Source organism: Sprattus sprattus (assembly GCF_963457725.1).
Source record: "Sprattus sprattus genome assembly, chromosome: 18".
In the NCBI taxonomy this organism is placed as follows: Eukaryota; Metazoa; Chordata; class Actinopteri; order Clupeiformes; family Clupeidae; genus Sprattus; species Sprattus sprattus.
In genome coordinates, this window is record NC_137916.1 from 11,466,389 (window position 1) to 11,492,756 (window position 26,368).

Below are 26,368 nucleotides of genomic sequence, written 5' to 3' on the forward strand. Positions count from 1 at the left end.
AGAAAAAAGCGCGAGAAGGAGAGAGAAAGATTTGAATGGATTCCAAGGATCAGTAGAGGGGAGATGGAGAAAGAGGAAATGAGATCAAAAGAGATTGAAAGAATCAAAAATAATGCCTGGTTTATGCTTCATCAGAACCTGCCTCGCAAAGGCACTCAATTGCCCTTACTCTACAGAGGCTGTTTATCTATGCTACATTAGAGGCAGAGCTAAGGAGGGTGTCTAGGACTGTCTGACACTACTTTCCAAAGTGACACTACAGCCTACATTTAAAGGTCCTCTCTCACACTAAAATTGTAGATGAGGTTCTTTTGATTTAGTCTCATGGAACAAGTTTCACAGACATTGATCTTTGGAAATAACAATGACCAGGATTTCAAATGTGGACCATTTCATTCATTTTCAGGCAATGTGCTCAGTGCCTTGCTGGATGCTGTTGCGCAACCAAGACACATGAGCGCTGCTTTCCAATTCCCAGCCCTCTCGCACCTCACCCCAATTTGGCCCATAGCTGCAGAGGCCAGTGGAGGTTTGGGTGGGTTCTGCTTCTGAGAGCGAATAGCCCACCCTCTTAGAGGGGCCGTCTGGATGCACAGTGCATGTCCGGGGCAAGTGTAGATCAGCCCAAAGAGTAAGGGCTCTAGTGTGGGAGTGAACGCGAGAGGGAAAGGAGACAGACACTGCACTTCACTCCATATCCACACCGCTCCTTACCCCAGTCTCCCTCTCCTCCTCTCTCAGTCTCAAACAGCCCTCTCTTTGTCTCCCCCTCCACACTTCCTGTTTCATCTGGAACCAATTTCCCCCTCGTGCCTCGTCCCCTGGGGGGGGAACGCTCTCCTCGGAGCACCGCATGAAAAACAGCGAGGCTGCTGAGGAGACCCTGAAAAACTTCAGCAAGCAGTGGGAAAGAGGCTACCCGCCCCCCACATGCATGCATGCATGCACGCACATATACACAGATACACTGCTCCCCCAAACATTGACAGATTGTTGATTGAGGCCAGTTAATGGGCACCCAATGTGAGAGATGAGACACACTGTATCCATGTTGAAAAGGAGGCCGTATCTCCATAAAAAGCCTCAAGGCCAAATGGCATGCCGGCAAAACATCAATAACCTCTCCAATGCTGCATGAGTGTGCAACATGATGTAGGACCATTACAACCAGGAGTCAGTATAGAAAGCAGCACAGGGCCCGTATAAGGCCAGCTGTAGTGTGGACAAGAGAGAACAGGTAGAAAAGAAGAGAAAGAGCGAGGAAAAAAGACTGACGCAGGTAGAGATAAAGAACAACAAGGCAAAGAGAAAAGAGCAGGAGAGAGTGGAGGATTCGAGAGCGAGCAAGAGAGAGAGGAAGATTCGAGAAAGAGCGGGAGAGAGTGGAGGAGCGTCTGAGACCAGGAGGCCAAGTGAAAGAATTTGGGAACATCTGGAATCAATCTGTCAGGGGGAGGGGGGGCGAGTGAGGGGATGGGGGATGGAAGGAGAAGAAAGAAAAACAGAGCAAAACAACGAAAAGAAAAGGAGGTGTGACAGAGGGAAGGGTGAGTAAGAAAAGGGATAGAGAGAAGACAAAGCAGAGAAGTTAACTTACAGTTTTAGGAGGAGGGGAGAGAAAGAGAGACTTTTAAAAAATGGAGACAATGAGTCACTCTCAAAGAATGTCATGTGACTTATATTTCCTTAAGGGGTGGGTATATCGGGGTCTGAACCTGACACCCTGTCTGCAAACACATAGGCGCACACACAGGCAACCCCTAAAACAAACAGATACAGACACACCAACTACTTGAAGACACACACTGAAACATGCCAACTTACAAACACATCACCCTTACACAAGGCCTCAAACACACATTTACACAGACTTTCCAGTACAAAAGAACAGTACAGAGACCAACATGCACTTACACAGACAAACTTAACCCCTAAAACAAACAGACGTTCACACAGACAGACAGACACGAGCAGACTTGTGGCTGTTGGCCATATGGCTCCCTAAGATCAGGTATACATTACTACCAGCACTCCTGCTGTCCCTCCCCCCACAAACTAACAGTAGGAAAAAAAGCATGGCATCTCTCCTTACACACACACACACACACACACACACACACACACACACACACACACACACACACAAGATGGCTGAGAACTCAAGCAGCTGGATAATAGAGTGTCAAACCAATTGCCATCAGGGCCACACACAGTAACTAAGGCTCTAAGAAGAGGCGGCTGACTCTCAACTACAAACACACAGAGTTACTCTGAACGCTCTGCAAAAAAAGGGCGTTGCTCTGTTTATTTTTCCCCCCCTCTCCCCCACTTTCTATTTCAGGAAAAGTAAAGAAGTGGGAGCGTGAATACTGAACGAACGCATTAATGAAATGAAAGACAGAGAGAGAGAGAGAGAGAGAGAAAATGGGGGCAGAAGGGAAGCAAAAATGACATGAGGTCAACAGATGGTGAGTGAAAGTGGGGGATGGGAAAGAGGGTGAGAATGAACAGATACATGAACGGATGGATGCAAGGATGGGGGGGGGTTAAAGGAAGAGGGACTAGACAGGACAATCCAGCAGAAGTTGACTTGCAGGGACAACCAGAGTAGGAGACAGGAGTGCAAATGACAGTTTGGGGGCAAAGTGGAGAGAGTGTGTGTGTGTGTGTGTGTGTGCGCTTTTGTGTGTGTGTGTATGTATCTATGTTAGTGTGTGAGTATGCGAGCCTAGGCGTGTGTGTGTGTGAGAGAAGGAGGAGTGCTGGGTGGGAGGGACAGTGAGAGGACAAAGATGGCATACAGTCACATCTCTATGTCGTGGCTTTACATGTTGGGGTGAGGAGGGGGAGAAGAGGAACAAATATTGAGCAACTCTTAGGTGGGGATCTTATCAAGACAAGTTGAAGGGTGAGGGTGACTGGGCTGCCTTGCACTCCAAAGTTCAGTGACAATCATGGAGAGATGGAGAGAGAGAGAAAGAGAGAGAGCTGACAGGGTTAGAAGGAGATAGCTTTTGTTGGGAGATAAATTTCATGGACTAAAAAGTCAGAGTTTATCGTGAACTGCAAGCAGGTTAGCCCTCAGAGAATTCTGTGTCAAACTCCAGATTGCCCATTTGATTGGCAGCACTTACTGTAAGCCACAGTCTGCACACACACACACACACTACTTTCCCTGCCTGAAAGCGATCAGTAAGCCTAATGCCCTCTTTTAAATGAGCTTTGATCTCGTTAGCGCAACACAAAGCCTCTTTCCTGTCAGCGATAGGACAAATCGGCTCTCTAGGACCAAGAGGGACAGTGATATCACAAACAGCATTTCACTGAGTCCCTCTGTCCTTGCAGCACTGCACACACACAGAGAATCACCAAAGAGCACAGTGAGACGGTGACGGGGCCACGAGAGAGCATGGTAATTAGAAGTCTGTGTGTGAGCGCAAGATGTCAGAGATAAGGGGGGGATTCCCATTGGTCACTGGCACATGAAAAAGAATTGGTGATACAGAAGTCAATCAACAAACTGGGAAATGTGCCTTCGGGCCGGGGTGGCTGGGGGGGGGATTTAAAGGGGGTAGCCTGGGGGAGGGAGTGACTGGAGGAGGCAGGCAGAGAACAAAAGAAAGGCAACTGAGGATGAGTGGAGTGGGATGGGGACCGTCCCCGCTCCCCCAAACTGTCACCAAATGTCTCTTTCCAATCCATCAGCATCCTTCTCTCCTCCTGGTTTACCTTATGACAATAACTTTTGGGTTGGCTTGGGCTTTTTTCATCAAACAGATGATTTGTGGGTTGATTAGTCCTTGTCTAACGCTGATGTAATAGTGACCCCCCCCCCAAAAAAAAAACATGACAATACGAGTTCCTCCATCATTCACGGTCTAAAGTGCGACCACAGTATTTCCCACAAACATCCTCTATTTATCTTCCATCCGTCCTTTCCTCTGTCCTCAAGTCCCCTCCCTCTAGTTCTCTCTCTCTCACACACGCCTCCAGGCGAATTTCCAGCGATGACCTCCTGTGCGAGGTGATCGATAATGCTGATTGGCAGAGGGCTTCTGAAACGAACCTCCTCGTGTGCACGTAACCTCCAACCGTGACCCTTCTTCATCACACCTCGTGCCCCATGCCTACTCTCCTCCCTCTCTGGTTGGTAGAATTCGAACGGACCCAGACTTCGATTATGAGCAGCAGATAGTTTTGTGTTGTTGACTGCATGCGCTTCAATTTTAACCTTTGCGTACATCGCACAACTAGTCAGGTAATATGGTGGGGTCGAGCTATGTTATGTCCTAGTCACGTTTGTAAAACAAGTACTAAGGAGACGCCAAAACAGACCAGTAGCCAATTTGGCCCCGTAGGGGTGTAATACGGCCTGTTCTTTGTGTCTCTGTAACGACCCTCCCCCCTTAACAGAATTAGCCAGCTACCAGATTCACCGAAAATGCAGCACTGACAACATCGACACCAATGCTGATTCCATGCGGGTATTGTTGACAAGGGTTGTCGCACACGCTTCCCAAAGAAACAACAGATGGGATTTATATACCAAACAAAACAAAGCATCTGGCTACCGTTAACGTTACTGCACTGTAGCGTTATCACTACCACTGTTTAATTATGGCAACACCGCGTACACAACGATAGTCATTGAGCAGATACAATTAAACAACTTCCGACTGCAGCAAAACTGCTGAGTTTCAATGCAGTAACGTTTTGCAGTGTACTCAGTGTTAATGGTGAATATTTTGTAATCCAAAGCAAATAGCGTGGTAATGTGAAGTAGGCTATGAGCTGAAAATACCTTACAATTATGAGATCCCTCCTGCGCAAGAAGGTGCAATACTGAAGGTCTTATTCCTTACCTGCCCAATGTCACCGACAGCCCCGGTCCCATCTATCCTTGGCCGCTTGCATTCCGCCCCGGCCAGTTCGGTCAAAGCTGCAGCTGTTTGTGCGTCAGGCTCCGGATCTCCACGCTTCATTCCTCGGACCGCTCCTGAAGCTCCGGCAGAGTTTTCGAGGGGTCCAGCCTCGGAGTCAATGTCCCTCTCTCGTTCCATCATTCCCCGATTAACGGGTAACATTATTGATGCGACGTCAGTCGACATTAACATTGAACAGCTCGGTCTCCGTTAGCTATCTATTTATACCGTTGCCTCCTTCCCCTTGGTTGTACCCTGTTCTAGGATAGGGTCTCGCTATGCCTAGAATGCGAGTAACCTTAGCCGGTTTCCTCTGCCCAGAAAGATCAAAACTCCTGTTTTACACTGAGCCTGGTTAAATTTAGCGACGGTTCCCAAAATGTCCACAGTCCAACAATGACAAGTAACGGAGAAAATCGAAGAAAAAAAGGTTAGACCAGCTGGTAAAAATAATAGAAAAAAAGAATGAGACTGTACTAATGTTGGTTGACAGTCTCACAGATTGGTTGCAGGCCTAATAAATTAGCAATATAGTAAGCTAGGCCCTGGCGTAATCAAGGTGGGACTTACAATAAAAACAACGCGCAGGGAATGCAGCAACTGTCTGAAGGCGTTGTTAAAGGAATCTGAACGTAAATATGCCAGTGACTAGTCCAAACGTTGCTGTATTTCGTAAGCCAATTTTTTTGTGAGCCAAAGCTGCAGTGGGGAGATATTAAACGATTGACCTTCCTTTTGTCTCAGCTAGTTATCCATTGGGTAAGTCTTTGATCCATAAAATATGTTTTATGCTAGCTAAGCTAGTGTTATTGTTTAATCATGGAAAGAGCACCATGGTCAGGGCCATCAATATGAAAACCACACCACCAACAACTGACTATACGAGGGCTAGCGTATGCTGACGAATAACACTGTGAGTGCATATATATATATATATATATATAACGTTGCCTTTTAGCCAGATAACAAACCCACACAATTTGCAAAGTCCTGAATTCGGATATTCTAAGCTAGCTAATTAGCTATCGCTAGCCTACACATTCCGCTACCTCACAAGGGTTATATTACAATACCTTGTCCAGAAGAAAATGGCTAACGTTAGTCTTTAAAATGCACGTGAAATACAAAATAACGTTAGTCCTTTCTTCGTGATAATCAAAGTCTGTATCCCAACCTGTGTAAATCCCTCGTGAGTATTTCACCTTCTCTCCTTTCTTATCGCCTCCTTTCTCCCCCAATCTGTTCGATGTATTCTGGCGGCGTGTGTCGGCTAGTAAGGAGCACGATTTCCTCTCTACCGTGTCTCCAATTCTCCTCCTTCTTTTCCCCTCTGTGTGGTTGTTCCCTCCTCGTTTCCCCTCCTTCCCTTAAGCACAAATATTTAAGCGGTCTTTGATATTATGCAAACACATACATTCTGTTTTAAATTCTGGCCGCGCAGAGAGATTTTGTAACGGGTGTTTTCGTGTTACATTAGTTCAGCTATAATTTAACCTCATAGGGTATATTTGTCTTAAATATTCATTGTTCTTTACAGCCCAAATTGAAAAGAATTTTCAAGTCAAACCGCTCGGCCTTGGGCGCGATATCCTTTCTCTTCTTTTCCTTGCCTTATGTTGCTCTGTAAACAAAGCGCAGATTAACTTTCTAGAGTCAGATGGCGGAAAATGTGGATATGGCTAATAATGGAGATGAGGGGAGGGGTCAAAAATCACAGCGTAAAATCACGAAGGAGACGTTGATTTCTCTCCTCTTGGCAACTGTGCCGCCTCCTAAAACACCTTCAAAATGTATAGTATCCGGGTGAGAAAACAATCACAATGCTGCGTTAATAAGTGATGAACCAAACAGCACGATCGGCTTCCCTATTAACATACCAACATTATTGTCTGAACACCCTATTAGAATAATTGTTTTAAGTTTGGTGTTTAAGCGACCCCTGGTGTAGAAAATAAGTATGTCGTGACATTCGTTGCTAATTTACTGTAATCCAGTATCTATAGGTGAATTATCTGACAGCGTTTGTGAGCAACCAGTAAATATAGCAGCACATCTAAATAGTTGTCAATATGTGTTGATGTGTCTACTGTGTAGACTGAAAAACACGGTGTGCTCAACCATTAATAGCATTTGTTTCACATTCAACATCAATAAAGTTCAAGATTCAGCAGGCCATTTCTGTACCATATGATACAGAAACCATGTCCTGTTTTGCTTGGTAACAAGTCTCAAGTTTTTCATATTTATTGTGGCTGTTAAACAACACACACAGTCCTTTGTCCTCCCATCTTTAGCATTGAGCTGTTCATAGCCTCTGATTAAGCTTATAACTTAAATTGTGTTTTCTGTTTATATCCATTTCTTAGTCTGCCAGTTTTCTACTACTAAAATGTGCATATAGGCCTAATATGATGTGCTCCCTAACCACTTTAACCTTTAAAGGTAAAGGCTTTCAAATCTATTAGAGTTTCTTCATTGCCTGGCTGTGTCCACTATGACAATATCAAAGCCTTGTCTCATGTACTCTTGTTATTACTCAGTGAACCCAAAATGAATTCAGCCTGCTGAAGTAGTCCGTTCCAATTTCACCTGATGCTCTGACCTGAAGTAAATGTTCTTTCCTTTACTCCTACCTTTTAAAATCTTTTTTAAGGGAGCTTGGTGAGGTGTTGATCACTGAGTGAAAACTGGCAGGCTAAGGTCTATGGGGGTGCTTCATGAAAACAAATACTATTGTTAGGCATTTAGAAGCGGCTACAATTGTATTCAGGGTTATGTCCGTGGCTAATTTCTTAAAGATGTAGTCATGAAGGGCAAGTTTTGTGACTTATAATGACTGCAGTTCAACAAAGAGGTTCATGTAAAAGCTTTATGCTTTTATCTTTGATTGACCTGAACCACTTAGCCGTGTGTTCATTCAGTTTATCTGCTGAATCTATCTCTGTGCATCTCAAAGGTTCATAGGCCTTCTAGTTAGAGACCATGCACCAAACATGTTTAAGATAAATATTTATTAAACTCAGGAGGTTGTAATTTATTCATGTATGGATGTGTGTCGTTTTTAGTATGATGAAAGTATTATTCTGGCTGAACATATAGATATCAACAAACATATGCCTAATTTTTTGTATGTCAAGTTGAGAGCAGCAAGCTACATAGCTGAGCTGTGGAGATGATTGATTGATCCACTTATTTTGTCACCCCAAAAAAGCGTCAAGCCATGGACTATTATCTTAAAAATGGGGTTCATTTCTTAATGGATACTAATAGACATTTTAGTGTAAGTTTTTGATTACATTTGATTACATTGATTACATTTTGTTGTACTTGACCAGAACATCCAGCTGATTTTACATTCAACCATATGTTGGCCTGTGATGATATTTGATTACATTTGTCTGCTGCTGGGTACGACAGTACAGTACTTTACACTGCTTTGTCACTGCACTCTGTATCTCTACAATGCCTTGCATAAGTATTCACCCCCTTGGATGATTTACCCTTTTATTACTTTTATAATCATGGTCAATATAAGTTGGCTTTAAAAAAATAAAATAAAAAAAAACCCTTTAATGTCAAAGTGCAAACAGATTTCAATTTAATTAAAATATGTAAAATATTTGATTGCATAAGTATTCACCCCCTTTAAAGTGACTGACCTAATTCAACAGAGGTCCAGCCAATTGGTGCTTGTAGTCTCACAATTAGTGAGATGGGGATCAGTGTGCAGTCAATGTGCCTCAACTCAAGTGATTAGTATAACGACACCTGTGTCTGGAAGGTCCATTCACTGGTCAGTATTCAGTAATCAGTATTCCTGGCTACTGTTACACCATGAAGACAAGCTGAGTTGGGAGAGACTCTGCATACAACAACTGTTGCCTGGTTCTTCACCAATCAAAGCTTTATGGAAGAGAGCCACTGTTGAAAAAAACTCATATCAAATATCGACTAAAGTTCACCAAAGGGCATGTGGGAGACTCCCTGGTAAACTGGAAGAAGGTTCTGTGGTCTAATGAGACCAAAGTGGAGCTTTTTTTCAACAGTGGCTCTCTTCCATAAAGCTTTGATTGGTGAAGAACCCTGACTTGTAGGCTACTTTTCAATTACCTTTTCTGTGAGTTCCTTGGAGTTTTCTTTGGTCTTCATGGTGTAACGGTAGCTGATTACTGAATACTGGAATACTGATTACTGAATACTGTCCAGTGAATGGACCTTCCAGACACAGGTGTTGTTATACTTGTTTGTGATTTTTTTTCTCCAAAATGCCAACTTGTATTGACCATGATTGATTAATAAAAGCAATAAAAGGGTAAAACATCCAAGAGGGTGACTACTTATGCAGAGCACTGTATCTCATAGAAGGATGCTCAGTGACTAGCTAGACAATTTTGGGTGTATCCTACAAAAGCAGGATCATTAAGACATCTGGGTAACTGCCCAGTCTAAAACTCATATATGCTCTGAAACTAAAAGGGAAAGTCTTGTGATGGCTTTCATTTCATCTTCATGAGTGAAATGTGCCAATAATGGGCAGATTTCTGACTGATGCAATTTCAGGTTCTGCCTCAAGATGGCCCCCTTTGCATATTTGAACCTTTCATTTTTTAACTGTGGTGTTGAGTCTGACACAGTGATCTTTAAAACTACAGTACTTCAATATTGTTTAAGCATGTCTACATACTTTCACAAGTTGTGACTTGATCTAAACATGTGGTTTTATTGTGTGCAAATAACTTCTTATTGCTTTGAACACTGTCAGCAGGGGACAACGATGCCTATTATGTCTTCAAGGGACATTACACTCAGGAGCTTGGCTCCACAGACTCAGCGGTAAAGCCTGATTTACACTTCTGCAATCTGGTCGTAGAGGGACACTTGGGCACGCCTTGGCAACACCTTCCACCAGGTGTTAACGCCCATCCGAGCCCTCAGAGAGCTGGTCGGAGAGGAACGCTTTTTTCCTACTTTTCGTATAGAGTCGGAGAGAGTCTAATACCCCCTTGGCTGTGATTGGTCCACAAATCGGCTTTAACACCTGGATTCTCTTGCCTTTAATCTTTCACCTTTGAATAACGTAAAACGTCGTTTTAAAGCGCTGTTGCCGTCCTTATAAGGTGTGTCAATAAACCAACTTCTGCATACTGTGTGGGCTATGTCAGTGGCTGTCAAACGAGGACTTTCGCCCACTACACTTTAATGCTCCACTAAAAGTTTTTTTCCTTGGTCGCGCTGCAATAAATACGCTGACGACAATAAAAAAATTCACGTAGGTTCAGGTCACATTTTCATCCCAGTCCGTCAACAGTATTGAATAATGGTGCGGATCCTATAATGGTCTGGGAGGTAAATTACTTTCAGCACCCACAGCCGTCGTAGAAGTGTAAAGGGTCTGAAGTTGTGAAGTACGATCAAATCCTTCTGAAGTGTATTTCAGGCTTAACAGTTCAAGTCTTTTATTTGTCAGATGCAAAAAAATGACACAGGGTCAGACAGGGCACTGAAATTCTTAAGACAAGGCGCCGCCTAAGAGTCTACCATAACATGACATAACAAAGTATGACAGAACAACGACATGACGTACACTCTGTACAAGTACTCTGAACATAATTTACACATAATAAACATTTAATAACCTAAATAACCTTACTAAACATACAATATAACTTTACCATACAGTATGCTAAACATATAACAACCAACAAATAATACTAACAAATATACATATAACAGCCTATACATATAATACTACACTATACATACATGATATAACATATAATAGTCTATGCTAACCTAATTAACCTATACTAACCTTCATACATACTGAGGGAGTTACAGATGGTGCAATATTACTGATATGGTATTACTGCTAGTCCAAACAGCAAGTTGTATGACAGAATATGTAGAGTAGTGCAAACAGTAGTGTGAAAGTGACAGTGACAGTGCATGTAAAGTGACGAGTGCAAAAGTGGCAGTGGTGGATCAATGTCCATTTAGCAGCCTGATGGCCCTTGGGTAAAAACTGTTCTCCAGTCTGCGTGTGCGAGACCGGATGCTACGGTACCGCCTTCCAGAAGGCAGCGGGGTAAAAAGTCTGAAGGCTGGGTGGAAGCAGTCCTTTAGGATCCTGCCAGCTTTCCTGGGGCATCGTGTGTGGTAGGTACTGGGAGCTCCCTACCGATGATGGACTCTGCAGACCTGACCACACTACGAAGGGCCTTGCGGTCCTTGGCTGTGCAGCTCCCATACCACACTGTGATGCAGCCAGTCAGGATGCTCTCTATTGTGCATCTATAGAAGTTGGTGATGACTGGGTTCATGCCAAACTTCTTCAGTCAACTCAGGAAGAAGAGGCGGTTCCGGGCCGCTTTTACAACCTTGTCCGTATGAGTAGACCAGGTGAGGTCATCGCTGAACCTGAAGCAGCTGACCTTTTCCACTGCAGAACCGTTGATGTGCAGGGGTGCGTGCTCCTCCACCTGCCGTCTCCTATAGTCCACAATCATCTCCTTTGTCTTGCTGCTGTTGAGAGAGAGGTAATTATCCTGACACCATGTAGTCAGGGTAGCAACCTCTTCTCTGTAGGCTGACTCGTCATTGTCAGTAATGAGGCCCACAATGGTTGTGTCATCAGCAAACTTGACAATGAGGTTGGAACTGTGCGTAGCTGCACAGTCATGTGTGAATAAGGAGAACCTAGAGGCCTACGCTTGCACTTCTCTCCTATGTTTAACACAGCAGGTGAGGTGATTAAACTGTCTGAGGTGATTAAACTGACCTAAAGCTACTGTGGGTGAACATCTTTGTTTTTAAACTTTTCACATTTGTTAGCATGTTTTAGGGAATTAGAACCAATTCAACACTGTAAATGGCACTCTGTCTTAGTTCCATATGCCACTAATGGAGCAGTGTGAACGCGACAAAAAATCCAAACTTCCAAAAATCTTACTTTTAAACTTTTACTGACAAAAACGGAACATACAAACAAAACATGAATTCCTTAGTTCTTAATAAAAGGTTAATCTATAGATTTGTGTTGTCGGTCAGAAAAACTGTCAGGAGGGTGCTGAGCACACAGACCTGGGGGGTGCCTGTATTTGTGACTACTGACTGTGGATGAGGTGCGGTCACCGAGTCTCACCACCCGTGGCCTTCCCGTCAGGAAGTCGAAGTACCATTTGCATAGGGGGGTGCTAAGTGCCAGGTCTATGAGCTTCGAGACGAGTCTGGAGGGGATGATGGTATTGAATGCTGAACTGTAGTCAATGAACAGCATCCTCACATATGTATTCCCTTTGTCCAGGTGGGAAAGGGCGTGTGCGGGGTCAGGGCTATGGCATCGTCAGTAGACCTGTTGGACCGGTATGCAACAGGTCTACTGACAATGCCATAGCCCTGACCAGTTCCTAATAAAGTCAATAGTGTGACTGCTTCCTCTCTTTGTATATTGTAATCAGTCCCATTGTGTTATTTACTGTATACATGGGACCATAAGAGCACTGCTAAATATTGTTCTCTCAGGTCTGCAAAGATAATCACCTCAAAGACCAGGCAGGCCTCATTTATGTTGTAATGATGATGATGTCTTTTGATGATAGTACTAGATACCTATGTTTAATTTCCAGCTACTTCTCTACGTTCAATCATAAGAATCTTTGATGCTAAGTGGGGGTGTTCACTATATTTTTCCGAAAGCTATGTATTTCTGGGGTATATTTGATGACAACTTGGATCTGGTAGCTTTGTGATTTTCCATTCCAGGCTTACAAGCATACTGAATTAAGGAGCAGGACGTTGTTTGTCATCCATGCTTTTACATCTTTCAGACAAGCTTCTATCTTGGGTAGCTGTACAATTAAATCAGGTTTCATGGATAGGTAAAGTTGGGTGTTATCAGCATAGCAATGGAAGTTAATGACATGAATGCACAAAGAGATGAGCAAGTGTCCAAGCACAGAACCTTTGGAAACACCATAACTTACTCTAGTGTGATTGGATAGCTCATTATGGACTTGAGCAAACTGAAGAGGATCAGGAAGGTAAGTTCTAAACCTGGATAGAGCAAAGCTTTTGATGTCAACATGATGTTCAAGTCTCTGTAGCAAAATACGATTGGTCTAGAAGAATTCAAAGAAAAACCCAACAAAGAAAACATAAGCCTTAAGACTTGATGATGTCTATCTTTTCTTTGTTGGGTTTTTCTTTGAATGCCCCACACAATTCAATGAAATGGTTTCCACCACAAAACAAGCAGTGGGTTTGGAGCGCATTTTCCTTTTCAGGCTTTGATTTCAAGTTCCAATTCAACTGTGTTTTGTCATTTGACTGTTCTGACAGAGATAGCAAAGTTACTGCCTTTGGGCTTGTGAGCGGATTTTGTTGCTGGTTGCCTTCTCCTTTGTGTTTTGGGCCTCTCCAAAGACAGGATCTAATGCAGCTGCGGCCTGTTTTTGTATAAACTCAAGAAGATCTTTGAAACTTGGCCTACGCTTGCACTTCTCTCCTATGTTTAACACAGCAGGTGAGGTGATTAAACTGTCTGAGGTGAGGTGATTAAACTGACCTTAAGCTACTGTGGGTGAACATCTTTGTTTTTAAACTTTTCACATTTGTTAGCATGTTTTAGGAAATTAGAACCAATTCAACACTGTTAGTGGCACTCTGTCTTAGTTCCATATGCCACTAATGGAGCAGGCTTCTAGCAACCAGTGTGAACGCAACAAAAAATCCAAACTTCCAAAAATCTTACTTTTAAACGTTTACTGACAAAAACGGAACATACAAACAAAACATGAATTCCTTAGTTCTTAATAAAAGGTTAATCTATACATTTGTGTTGTCGGTCAGAAAAACTGTGTTGCTCCTGAACCTGACCATCTCAAATTGAGCAAGCACAAGTTGGTCACATGACCACCATTCTCTCCGGATTCTTAAACATTCCACTACTTTTAACCATTAAATGTACTTTACACCTATGAATTAATTAACTAATATTTCTCTATACATGAAATTATGAAATTACAGATTTAAATAAACAATATTCTGAATAATATTTTTATACAACCAAACTTTTCTTCGAAATTGGCTCTTACATTTCCGGCCCCTAATTGTTATGCAGATGGGAAGAACACTTACTAAATTTCTTTATTTAAACAAGAGCCTCAACAATGTAATCTTACAATATGCTCATATCTTATACATAGAATAACTCAAATCTTTATTAATACTCAAAACTATACAAATCAAGAATCAAATTCAAAGTCCTAGAGCCATTTTCATCCTGACTATTGTATCAAGCAAAGCTAGCTGACCGGTCTATCCGGCTTGTTAGTCTGCGTCTGCACAATAGCTCTCCTTACCACACCTTTGCCATCTGGTAAAGTCTTACTGATCCGTCCCATTACCCAGGAATTCCGCGGGGCAGCATCATCTGTTATTAAGACGACATCTCCTTCTTGAAGATTCCTTCTTGGTCTTGACCATTTCTGTCGATTCTGAAGTAATGGTAGGTACTCTCTGAGCCATCTGGTCCAAAACAGATCTGCGATATATTGAACCTGCCGCCATCGTCTTCGAGCATATTGGTCATCCTTGGAGAAAATTCCAGGTAGGATGCTTGGTTGTGCCTTCAAAAGCAACAGGTGATTGGGTGTCAAGACGTCCAGATCGTTGGGATTGTCTGACGCCAGTGTGAGAGGCCTGTTATTAATGATGGACTCCACCTCACACATGACTGTTAACAGTCCTTCGTCATCCAGAGACTGCTGTTGGACGATTGATCTCAAGATCTTTCTGACTGTACGAATCTGTCTTTCCCATACACCGCCGTGATGAGAAGCTGCAGGCGCATTGAAGATCCATTTGACCCCTTTCTCCATCATTGCATCTGCAATCCTTTTCTGGGTCAGATCTTGAAGTGACTCGCGTATCTCTCTCTCAGCAGCAACGAAATTAGTCCCATTGTCTGAGCGCATGATCTTGACCTGACCTCGTCTGTATGTAAAGCGGCGGAGCGCATTAACGCAGCAGTCGGTGTCCAGACTGTGGGCAATCTCAATGTGGACAACTCTTGTGGTGAGACAAGTAAAGTCAAGTGTACTTTATTGTCAAAAATCTATGTAACAGGGTTAACACAGAGGTTTGAAATTGCGTTTGACCAGTCTCCAATGTGCAGTTTAAAACATTTAAATAAGACATTGACAATAATATCTCTCTCTCACACACACACACACACACACACACACACATAGCAGCAGAAGTACAATCAGTGGTCAATAGGTGCAACAGTAAAGTAAAGTGCAACAGTAAAGTGCCAGTGGCATGGTGAAGTGACTTTGGAATGTTCATGTGGTTTTCTTCAGTGTGTTGATGAGTCTGATGGCTTGTGGAAAGAAGCTGTTACTCAGTCTGCTTGTGCGGGCCCGCAGGTTGCGGTACCGCTTCCCTGATGGTAGAAGGGAGAACAGACTGTGTGCTGGATGAGTTGTGTCTTTGATGATGAAGTAAAGAGTACTCCGTACCTTTTAACATGGCTGCGCCCTCTCTTGACCTCGAAAGGCCCAAAAAAGTCCACTCCTACATTCGTGAAAGGAGACTGATCCGGGATGATACGATCCAATGGCAGATCAGCCATCTTTTGCTCTCCAGTCCTACTGTTCAGCCGTCTGCAGACTGTGCATTTTTAAATGATGCCTCTGATCAATGAGCTAGCTTGAGGTATCCATTACTTTTTGCGCAGCTTAGATAACATATAGTTGCGCCCACAATGTCCAATTTGTTTATGGATATGTTGCAGGATAAGAGCAGCCACTGGTGACCCTTTGGAAAGAATTGCAGGGTGCTTTGTCTCTTCTGGCAATGACAACCTGGAGAGTTGTCCACCCACTCTTACGATTCCATCCTTCAACAAGGGATCCAACTTGTAGATTGGGCTGTTCTTCCGCACATATCCCTTTGTTTGAAGAGCCATGATCTCTGGGTAAGTCTGAATCTGGCAAACACGTATGAGTTCCTTTTCAGCCTCTTCCAAGTCTTCTATTTCAAGCACAGCTGGGTTAAGCGTCCATCTGAACTTCCTCATGTGGGTGGTAGCCAGCATATCTCGCTTCTTTGGACAGATTTCTGACAGTTTGACTTTATCCATGAAAGCTTTTCTCTCCTCTTTCAACTCTAACAGTGTTCTTCTCAGTTTTAAAAACCAAGCAACTGCTCTTTTAAGGCGTGCCCAATCTGAGTAGTGTGATATGAGCTTGTTCAGAGGTGAGGCCTGTTGTTGAAGAGCATCCTCTTCAACTCCTACTGCACAGGACTTGACCTCAGGGTCATCTACGGATATGTCCATCATGTTAGGCAATTCCGGCCAATCTTCCTGAGATTTTAAGAGGAAACCTAGACATTGCAACCAAGTATTGCCTTCTACAAAGTCCTTCACTCTCATTCCCCTTGAAGCTTGGTCTGCCGGATTTTCCCCTGACCTCACATAATGCCATTGTGAGGGATGGGAATGTTCCCTGATCGTTGTGACTCTGTTTGCAACAAAAGTCTTGAAGCGACTGTGTTGGTTTCCTATGCATCTCAGAACTGTGGTGCTGTCAGTCCAAAAGATGGAGTCTTGGAGTGGCACCTGCAGCTCACGTCGCAGCATCTGATCCATTCTCACAGCCACCACTGCGGCTGTCAACTCTAGCCGTGGAATTGTCACACATTTCAAAGGTGCTACCCTTGCTTTTCCCATCAAAAGAGTGCAATATCTTTCACCTTTTTGTTTTCCAACAGCAGGTAAGTGGCGGTACCATAACCAATCTCTGATGCGTCAGCGAAGTGGTGTAGTTGTGCTGACTGCAAAGATCCAAACGTCAATGGCTTCACACACCTGCTTACTGTGAATCCTTCCAGCATTTTCAACTCTGTGCATTTTCAATCTCTGTGCATGTGGTTCCATGATTTCCTGGTCCCAGCAACACTTTTCTTCACAGAGCGCCCTCAAGATCAGATTTGCTGGCGGAATGGCTGGTGCTAGGAATCCAAGTGGATCATACATCGCACTTACAACAGACAGGATCCCACGTCTTGTCATAGGCTTTTCAGGTACCTTCATATGGAATTTGAAACTATCTGAGTTTGTGCACCACTGGACACCCAGGGCACGCTCCATGGGAAGAATGTTGTGGCTTAGGCCTAAGTCTTTGATCTCAGTGGCTCGGTGTTCTTCAGAAATGGTCAATAGGACAGTCTTACTGGAGCTGATCCACTTAGTCAGTTGAAAGCCCCCCTTTGCCCACAATGCTCTCAATTCTGCCACAAGTTCAACTGCCTGAGCCTCAGTAGGAACTGACTTCAGACAGTCGTCCACATAAAATTGGGGAGAACTGTGTCAACTGCTGTTTGGCTAGCTGTTCCCCTGTTGTCTTCGGCTGTTTTCCTCAAGGCATAAGACGCACAACTTGGTGAAGAGGTAGCACCAAAAAGATGAACCATCATTCTAAATTCTTCCATCTCTTCGCTCAGGTTGCCGTCTGGCCACCACAAGAAACGAAGGAGATCTGCATCTTTCTCAGGGACCTTTACCTGATAAAACATAGCCTTGACATCTGCCATCAACGCCACTATTTCCTGTCTGAACCTGATCAGAACACCAACAAGCATGTTGGTAAGATTCGGACCCTGCAGTAACGGTTCATTCAGAGAGACTCCTCTGTATGATGCTGTGCAGTCAAAGACTAGGCAAATCTTGTTCTTCTTCGGATGATACACTCCATGGTGAGGAATGTACCATAGCTTGCCATCATCACTCAACAGTTGTTCCTTGGGGACCTTGACTGCATAGCCATTCTCAATGATGTCCTTCATGAATGCCTTATAGTCCTCATGGAAGCTCTCATGTCTTTTCAATTTCCTTTTCAGGCTGATGGCACGCTGCTCTGCTATGCAACGATTGTTTGGCATTTTCCTTGTCTCATCTTTCAGTGGCAAACTTGTACAGTAATGCCCATCTTCCAGTTTAGCTGAACTCTCCACCAGAGTCATTAACTTGTGGTCCTCTTGTGACAATTCTTCTTTTTCTTCACAGTCACGCTCTGGGAAGTCTGCATTATACTGTTGTCATAACAACTCTTCAATTTCCACAACTGAAACACGATTGGCTGTGTGGCTCTCCTTGGTGTCACTCTTCATCTGTAAACCTCTTATTGGTCCATTTACCACCCAACCTAGGGCCGTTCGGACTGCATAGGGACCATCTCTTTCACTGTGTTTAACCTGCCATGGCTCCATCGCCTTTGGTACATTGGTCGGTGCCAATGAGCAGATCCACTTCAGCGTCAATATGAGGTAGTGACACATCTTTCAGGTAAGACCACTTTGCAATGTCTTCCTGTTTGGGAATGTTTTCCTTCTGAACTGGAATGAAGCTATGGGTGAATACCTTGGGCAGATCTATGCAAGTATCCTCTTTCACACCGCACATCTCTAAGTCTGTTATGACAAGCGTCTTCAAAGTCTTACCATCATCTGCTATGCTACAGCCCATGGTGTTAAGCAGAATCTGTGTTTGTCTACCCCTGAGATTCAGCTTTCTTTTGAGATCTTCTGTGCAGAAGCTTGCTGTGCTGCCAGGATCCATAAACGCATATGTTTCCACATATCTATCACTCTTCTTTGACTTAACCTTAACAGGCAAAACAGCTAATGCACATTTTCCTCCGGCCCCAGTGTAGGCACACACTTCTTTACTCAGAGTGACGCATGCATTGGTTATTTCCTTGCTCTCAGAGCCATCCTCTTCTTGCTTATCAGCAGACACACTGTCATCTTTCTTTACAATATGCAACAAGTCTGGATGTCTTTGTGAGCATGTTTGTCACTTTGCTCTCTTTTTGCAGTCTTTGCTGAGGTGTCCCGGGGACAGACATCCAAAGCACAAGCCTTTGGATCTTAAGAAATCCAATCTTCCCTTGAATGGTGAATCCTTTAATTTTCTACACTCTGTTAGAATGTGGTTGTTGTGACAATAAGCACAGGGTTTCTAAGAAGCGACAGTAGCAGCCTTTTTAATTGTCACCTGTAGTTCCTTTTCTTCTTGTGGAGCTACAACTCCTGTAGCAAAGCTGCTGCTTCCCTTATGGACACTTTTCTTGAACATCTGATCTTTTCTATCTCTTTCTTCCTTCTTTCCATGAGATCCAGACAAGCTTCCAAATAGGGGGTCTATGGCAATTTTCGCCTGGCGGTCAATGAATTAAACCAGTTCTGAGAATCTTGCACGTCCTCTCCCCTTCTCTTGAATTTCAAAAGCTGTCATTCTCCACTTCTCATGCAATTTATAAGGAAGCTTATCAGAACAGTCCTCATGTTAGTTGGATTGTCCATCTCCTCCATGAACTCTAAATCATCCATTGTGTTCTTGCAGCCAGTCAGGAACAGCGCATAGGCATTGAGAGCTTTGCCATCTTCCATCCTGATGACCTGCCAATTCAACGCCCTCTCTATGTAGGCATTAGCGATTTTAAGCTCGTTGCCATAATGTTTCTGTAGTAGCCTCCTTGCTTCTTTGTAGCCCCTTTCAGAAGACATATGCTCACAGCTTCAGATTAATTCCTGTGGATCGCCACGGGTGTATTGTTCCAGATAGTAGAACTTATCTTGGTAGGTATCAGCCTTGCTCTCCACAACATGTTCAAATGCTCTGATGAACGATTTGTAGGTGAGAGGATCACCTTTAAACACTGGTACCTCTTTGCGTGGCAAACTTGATAAGTTATGCTGTTTAACAAGCATTTCTGTGATGTCACTTTGTTTTTGTAACACCTGATGGAGTTCTCCATCATCACTGTCCTTTTGTTTTGCAGGTTGTTTCAGCATGTTCATTGTTGGCTGGTATCACGTTGGTATGTCACAGGTCTGGAACACTGAGAAGCCTTCCCTGGTGGTGACTGCAGGCAATCATCTTTTTCATCCTCCAACTTCACTCTACATTTAGAAATGTAACTGCTCATGCCATCTTCATATGACTCTAACACCTTTAGTTTTTCAGTAGACTCAGCAAGTGCCGCATCAACTTCCAACTTCTCTCTTTTAGCTTTGAGCTTAGCTTCCTCTAAATCAAGAACTTGTTTTTGTTCTAATCCTAATGCTCGTGCTTTGAGTTTTGCCTCCTCCCTGACACGTATTGTAGACAATGAGCTACGTGAGGATCTTCTTGACTAACAAATGTCTCCAAAGTAGTCCTCAGACAGCAAATGTTAATGTCTCAATGGTTTCTTCAAATCACAATGATTATCAAGCTTTAGATGATTCCAAACTTCAGTATGTTAACCAAACACTTCGATTTTGCTGTATGTGCTGTATGACTCTAGCCTGACGATGTCATACTCATAATTCTAGTCAGAATATGAGTCTGAGTCTGCTCCATTGAGTTGTGATTATGGGGCGTGTTTCAACAAACTAGGAAAGAAAATGCCTCTTCGCTCAATTGGATACCTACAACTAATCAGAGCAACGTACTATGACCATCTGATACATTAAACTTTTACCGGATCCCGTAGGAAGGACAGCAAAAACATCTTTACGATCTACAAATGCCTTGATTGCGTTTCTTTGTTCCTCTTTCAAAGTTAAGGGGCTGTCGAGGTCTTCTAAAACTGACTCAATGGCAGAATCTACACATACGTATTAGCTCTCCAGCGGCAGCCATGTTTGTTGAACACGAACTTGAATTGAGCGTGTTGTAGCGAAAATACAACTGTTTCAAATAACTTAGAGATAATATTAAATCAGAGTCAGAAGTCCGGAGTCCGATAAACTGAAGTTTTATTCAATCCTGCAGACAGATCATTCCAAATATGAGAGTGGGCGTCCCCGTTAAGCTCTGAATCTAAAACCCAATGCATTGTCTTTTATACTCATAATTCGTCAGTTTATGCATCATGGTCATCACCGTATCTAAAAATGACCCAATCAGAATATTCCCTTATACTTTCACACTTTTTATACTCATTATTAGCCACTCAGAATATTCTCGCTCACCTGTTGCGAGGGAACTTTTGCTTTGGGGAGAAAAGATCCTCCTGCCAATTTTCTTGGTTATCACATGATGAAAGGCCATGTTGGCCTTGAGAGGCCTCATCATTTGTGTGCATTTGTATGGTTGTGTGCGTATGCGTGTATGTGTGTGATTGTGTATCCATGTGTGTAGGTGTGTGTGAATCTGTGTGTGTGTGTATGTGTATGTGTAATTGAGTGTTTGTTTGAATGTGTGTATGTGTATATGTGTGTGTGCGTGTAAGTGTGTATGTGTGTATATGTGTATATAGAAGTGTACATATGCCTGTGTGTGTATGTGTAAGTGTATCTCTGTATGTGTGTGTATGTATAAGTGTGTGTGAGTGTGGGTGTAAATGGGTGACCCCCTCCTGACTGCTTTGTAACTTTCCACTGCCCTGCACCTGCACTCTGGTTTTCATGCTTGACCTTACATGATACCCATCCCTGCGCACGAGCCTAATGACAATTGTAGCTGCAATTCTGCTCTATGACCACCACGGCACTGTTTGACAATGATGTTTGACAATGATAATTTTCAACATAAACGCCCCTTTGTGTCAATTTTGACACACAATACGATGGATATATTTCAGTTTATCTTACTTCATTACTAGTACAGTATGCATCGGCGTTAATATGATTATAATTTACTAAACTATACAGCGATGATAAGCAACTACACACACTTATAAAAAAAATGATACGACCCACCAGATCAATCACAAGTGAGTTCCTACTTAATTATTACTATAATCATCAATTCACACAGGATATAAAAATAGAATAGAACGAATAGATGCAGTATACTCTTAGAAAAGGTCCAATACATTTGATAGGTGAACACAGATTATAGTACCATAATATGAGGTACATCATATCAGCAAAGCTCAAATATCTTCTCCCCAGGCTACCCCTTAGGGAGATTTAACTTGCATGCATATAAAAAAAAACTGTAGTTACATGAGTGAAACAGAGTATAGAAAAAATTTAAAACATTCGTGCTCTTTTTCAGTGAGGTGAGTTACCACTTCCCTTTAAACCCCAGACTATAAGGCACTGTATCACGTTAAGCTAGCACCTAAACTTCTTAAGGCACTTAAGTTTAACCTTAGAGACATATAATAATCTGCAATGATTACTCATAATACTTAAACGTTCTAAATACGACAGTGATGTTCATGCCTCATCTTTATTTTGTTTGAGCGATTTGTTGTGTAGGTTTGAGATGTGACAAAAACGTTGTGGTGCGTCGACCACCTAAAACGAGAGCGAATTCTTTGTTGTGTAAGTTACCCTATATGTAATGTGTCCAGAACACTCTTGGCTCCCAGACACGTGGGGGAAGTGAAATGCAGAGTAAGAGGGCAGTGATGACTACCCTTGTGAATTAAATTAGGCTCCTCTGAATTCTTCATCCCCTTCATGTAGTGTACAACCGTCCATATATGTTTCAGTGTGTATGTATGCCATGTGAACGCATTGTGATCCTCAACACCTTCTAACAGTGAGGGAAACGATCGTTGATCCTCTTCACCTATTGCAGGGCAATGATTTATTCCAGGAAAAGGGAAAATGGACAATGGAAAACGGTTAGGTTCCCGGGGTATCTTTCACTGGCCGGGGACATCAGGCAGTTGTTGGGTCAGACCTTTTGCACAGGGATCAACACATCTCTCCTATTACTCCTTCTCTGGGCCCACAAAGGTTCACACGAAGTAATCCTCCTCCAGACTGCTGAAGTCATGGTAGTATGCCGTCACCAAGACTGTGTATGTTGTCGCTTGGGTCCTTTTCCTGCCTCTCCTGTCGTTGGTGTTCTGGTCCCTGCTTATTTTGACCTGCACCATTCTCCCAGGGTTCCCTCTCTGCATTGGATAGCTCTCCATTTTGTCTCTGTTGCGTTGGTGGGACTGGAGTTCTGTAACACAAATTGAGATGATACCATACACTTAACCCTTGTACTCTTACCGCTGTTGGAGTGGCCTGTGTCACTCTGTATGGTCCCTCTCTCCCGGGTTGGATACTCGTTCGCCTGAAAATCTTTACATACACCCAGTTTCCAGGCTGAGCCAGGCCACAAACGTCCACCTGTGGGTTGCTTATTAATTCTTGGTTCATCATCTGTAAATAAATAATCTTATGGATTAAAAACAACTGTTGCACATCATTTCTGATTTCTCGCTGGAGATGCTTCAGGGGTGGACCCCTGCCATCCCCTTGAATACTGGATAAGGGCATAGCCCTTTTCGTGGGCACTTCATGAGGTGTGATATGTGTAGTGTGATTTCTCTGTGATCTCATGTGCATCAGGGCAATGGACATTGCATCGAGCCAACTAAAATTTGACAATTTACATATTTTCAGTATTTTTAACATCAGGATCCGGACTAGGGCACGCCTCAACCCATTGTGAAAAAGTTTCAACTGCTACTGGTACATACCTGCGTTTCTCGATTTATTTTTAATTTTTTTCTTCCCATATCTATACTATCGAATTACTACATGTTTAAATGGGCCTTCAGGTATTGGAATACACCCCTGAGGCTCTGCTGCCATTCCTTGTACTACAAGTCTCACACTGCCAGTCTGTCATCAATGATCTCTTATAAAAAATAACTAGAACCCCTTATCTAAAATGTTATGTCATACCTCCCCCCTTTGTGCATTGAAATAATGCGCATCAGTCATTAACAGGCCAAAGAGTTTGCGTGGAGCTGCCATGTGGCCACTCTGCACCCGTTTTATCCTCCTTTTTAAATCTTTTGAGCTTTTCCCCATATTTTGGAGCAGAATTATATCATTGATGACCAACTTTGGCTGTAACGTAATAACTAGAGTGTATGCAATTTACACACTGCGCTGCTACTCCAAGGCTTCTGTACCCGTCTTATTTTATACTAATCGCAAATTAATTTAGCTCAAACCACAAACATAGAAACTTCTGTCAAACTTTGTCACATAGGTCTTGTAAAGGACTTTTCAGCTATGTATGTCTATTTTCTGAACTTCATACCCTTATAAAACAAGAGGAAACCGCTTAACTTTCCCCCACAGACTCATATCGGGACATGTGATGTCAAAGAAGGGCTATCACGGTGGCTTGCAGCTGTGTGGCACTGATGCCTGCTCTTTCTTTGCACATAGCACTTTTCTTAAACACATGCCTGCTCTCTCTACTGTACTTTTGATTCCCTCTGCAACTGCTGCTGGTGAAAAATAGGGTACTGCTCCAGTGCTCCTGGAAAGGCAACTTGAAATCAGGTTTTAAGTTTAAGCTCCATAGGCCTGACTGCTTGTACTACGTCAAAATCACCCTTTACCCACCCCTGAACTGGTACTTGTTACAAAACTTGTTTCCCTGTCTCTTTTGCTAGGATCATTATTCTCCACTTTTTAAATTTTACCTGTTCTTCGTGCATCGGCTCTTCTGCAGTGAGGGGCTTGTGATCTTCACCATCCCAGCATCTGTATCCCCCCCCCGGGTAAACACTATACAGACAGCAAGGACTTCTCAATGGGCAATTTATTGAATATATAGGGTCATGTAGTCTAACATGTACTGTGCGTGGTGTTAACTCAGTTATCAGTGGTTGTCCATGCAATGTGTGTGTGGGATAGAGTCGAAGTGTATGTTTTGTCAGCACTTGTTTGAAACTTCGTAATCTGTCCTATCCTAATCGCTGCTCCTGCTGGACCTATTATGCCCTAGGGAGAAACATAATGTCTGCTCTCCAAGCTTCTTCTTTGATCCACTGCTTTGCACTGTCCTGGTTTGGAGCTAAGTCAAACCCAAGAGAACAATGAGGAATGCATCTTGGACGCCTGCTCTTAGGCAGGCGACTTAAAATTACAATTGTCCACATTCCATCTTCGATATTAGTCTACTACTGGCTCTTTGAAATCACTTATCTAGTATGCATGTTGTGGCTGAAGCTGCTCGGACACCCCAACCTCTGGCCCCCCGATGTCATCCTGGACGTCGACTATCTGAGGAAGCCCTGTAATCCTGCACGTAAAATCAAGTCGTGTCAGAGTTTTGTCAGTAGACAGTTTTACTCTGTTGTCATTAATGGTCGGTGGTTGCATCCACTCAACCTGTTGTGCTCTTTTCATCATGGACCCCACATGCCTTGCTCGAAACCCTAGGCCTACCTTGAGGGTTATATGCGGCATGGAGTCTGGAATATTGTACATTCTGGTTAATGCTGACTCTTTTAATTCAACTTGTACTCCCATTCCCTCGGGCCCTATGATTACATATTGGGCCCTCATCTCAAGTGGTTTTCGAACAGAAACCACCTTTTTCCACTCTTCATGCTTTTCCACACTGAAATTGTCTTCCATCATTATGGTGCAGTGTGCTGGGCATCTCGGATCCCTCAACAAGGGATAGTTTGCATTTATCAGAGGTTTCCAAAACTTCCAAATTCTTTCAACCCAGCCTACTTTGATTAATGTTATCCAATAGATCGTTTTACTAATTGGAATCTGAGGGGCCATGGCATGGCAGGGTTCTTGGCTGATCAGAGAGAGTCCATTCGGAGTGTATTCAATTTGGACTCCCATCCGGCAGAGTATATCTCGTCCCATTAAATTGATGGGAGTGTGATCTGAAATTAAAATTGGTATTTTTATTTGTTTTCCATCTAATTCTACTGTCACCGGAGCAGAAAATGGTATTAGCTGCACTTGTCCTGAGAATCCAATGGTCTTTGCTACTCTACCACTGTTAGACCTGGGGAGGTGTTGGGCATCAGCTGTGGCTACACAGCTGTATATTGCTCCAGTATCAACCATCAATGTGACCATTTTACCCTCTATATTAACCTGCAGCGTAGGTTCTTTATCAGCTTGGCTAGATAACATTACAAACTGACACTCCTCACTAAGATTCTCTACGCCCCTTTGAGAGTAAGCACCCCCATACGGGGAAACCGGACCACTGGGATTTTCCGTCGGTGACTGGGTGTCTCCCTGTCCTCCCTTCCTCCCCTGTTGTGTGCAGTGTCTGGACATGTGTCCTTCTTGTTGACAGGTCCAGCATACGATTGGTCCATTTGCATTTCCGCGGCCACCATTGTTGCCTCCTCTGCCTCTGCCTCTGCCTCCACCTCGGTTTCTGTACACTTGTAGTTGTGCCTCCCACGGTTGTGGTGGTTGCTGCCACTGGGGATATGGCTGTACCCAGTATGGCTGCAGTGGTTGTGGAGGTCCGTAGGCATACTCAGGCCGCGTTGGCTGTGGCGCTCGGGGTGCAGCTCGTGTAGGTGCGGATGATACTGGAGATTCTGTTGGTGCCGGTGCTGGCGCTGGGTGGCTTTGAACTGGTGCCTCAATGACAGGCACCTGGACAATCTTTTTTTGTCCTTTAGCATTATCTAGCTGTGTTAGCACCAGCTTCCTCT

The 26,368-nt window shown here is 43.4% G+C and overlaps 1 protein-coding gene across 5 annotated transcripts in view; it reads right to left on the reverse strand.

The window, feature by feature from the left end:
• The window catches only part of LOC308379347 (RNA binding protein fox-1 homolog 2-like), a 38,396-nt gene extending 32,232 nt beyond the window's left edge, over positions 1-6,164 (reverse strand). For all 5 annotated transcript variants that reach the window (XM_080856442.1, XM_080856440.1, XM_080856439.1 and 2 more), the window contains exon 1: positions 4,863-6,164. In XM_080856442.1, the coding sequence (XP_080712568.1) occupies positions 4,863-5,114 (252 nt within the window). In that variant the 5' untranslated portion in view covers positions 5,115-6,164. The remainder of the gene's footprint in view (positions 1-4,862) is intronic.
• Positions 6,165-26,368: the final 20,204 nt, after the last annotated feature.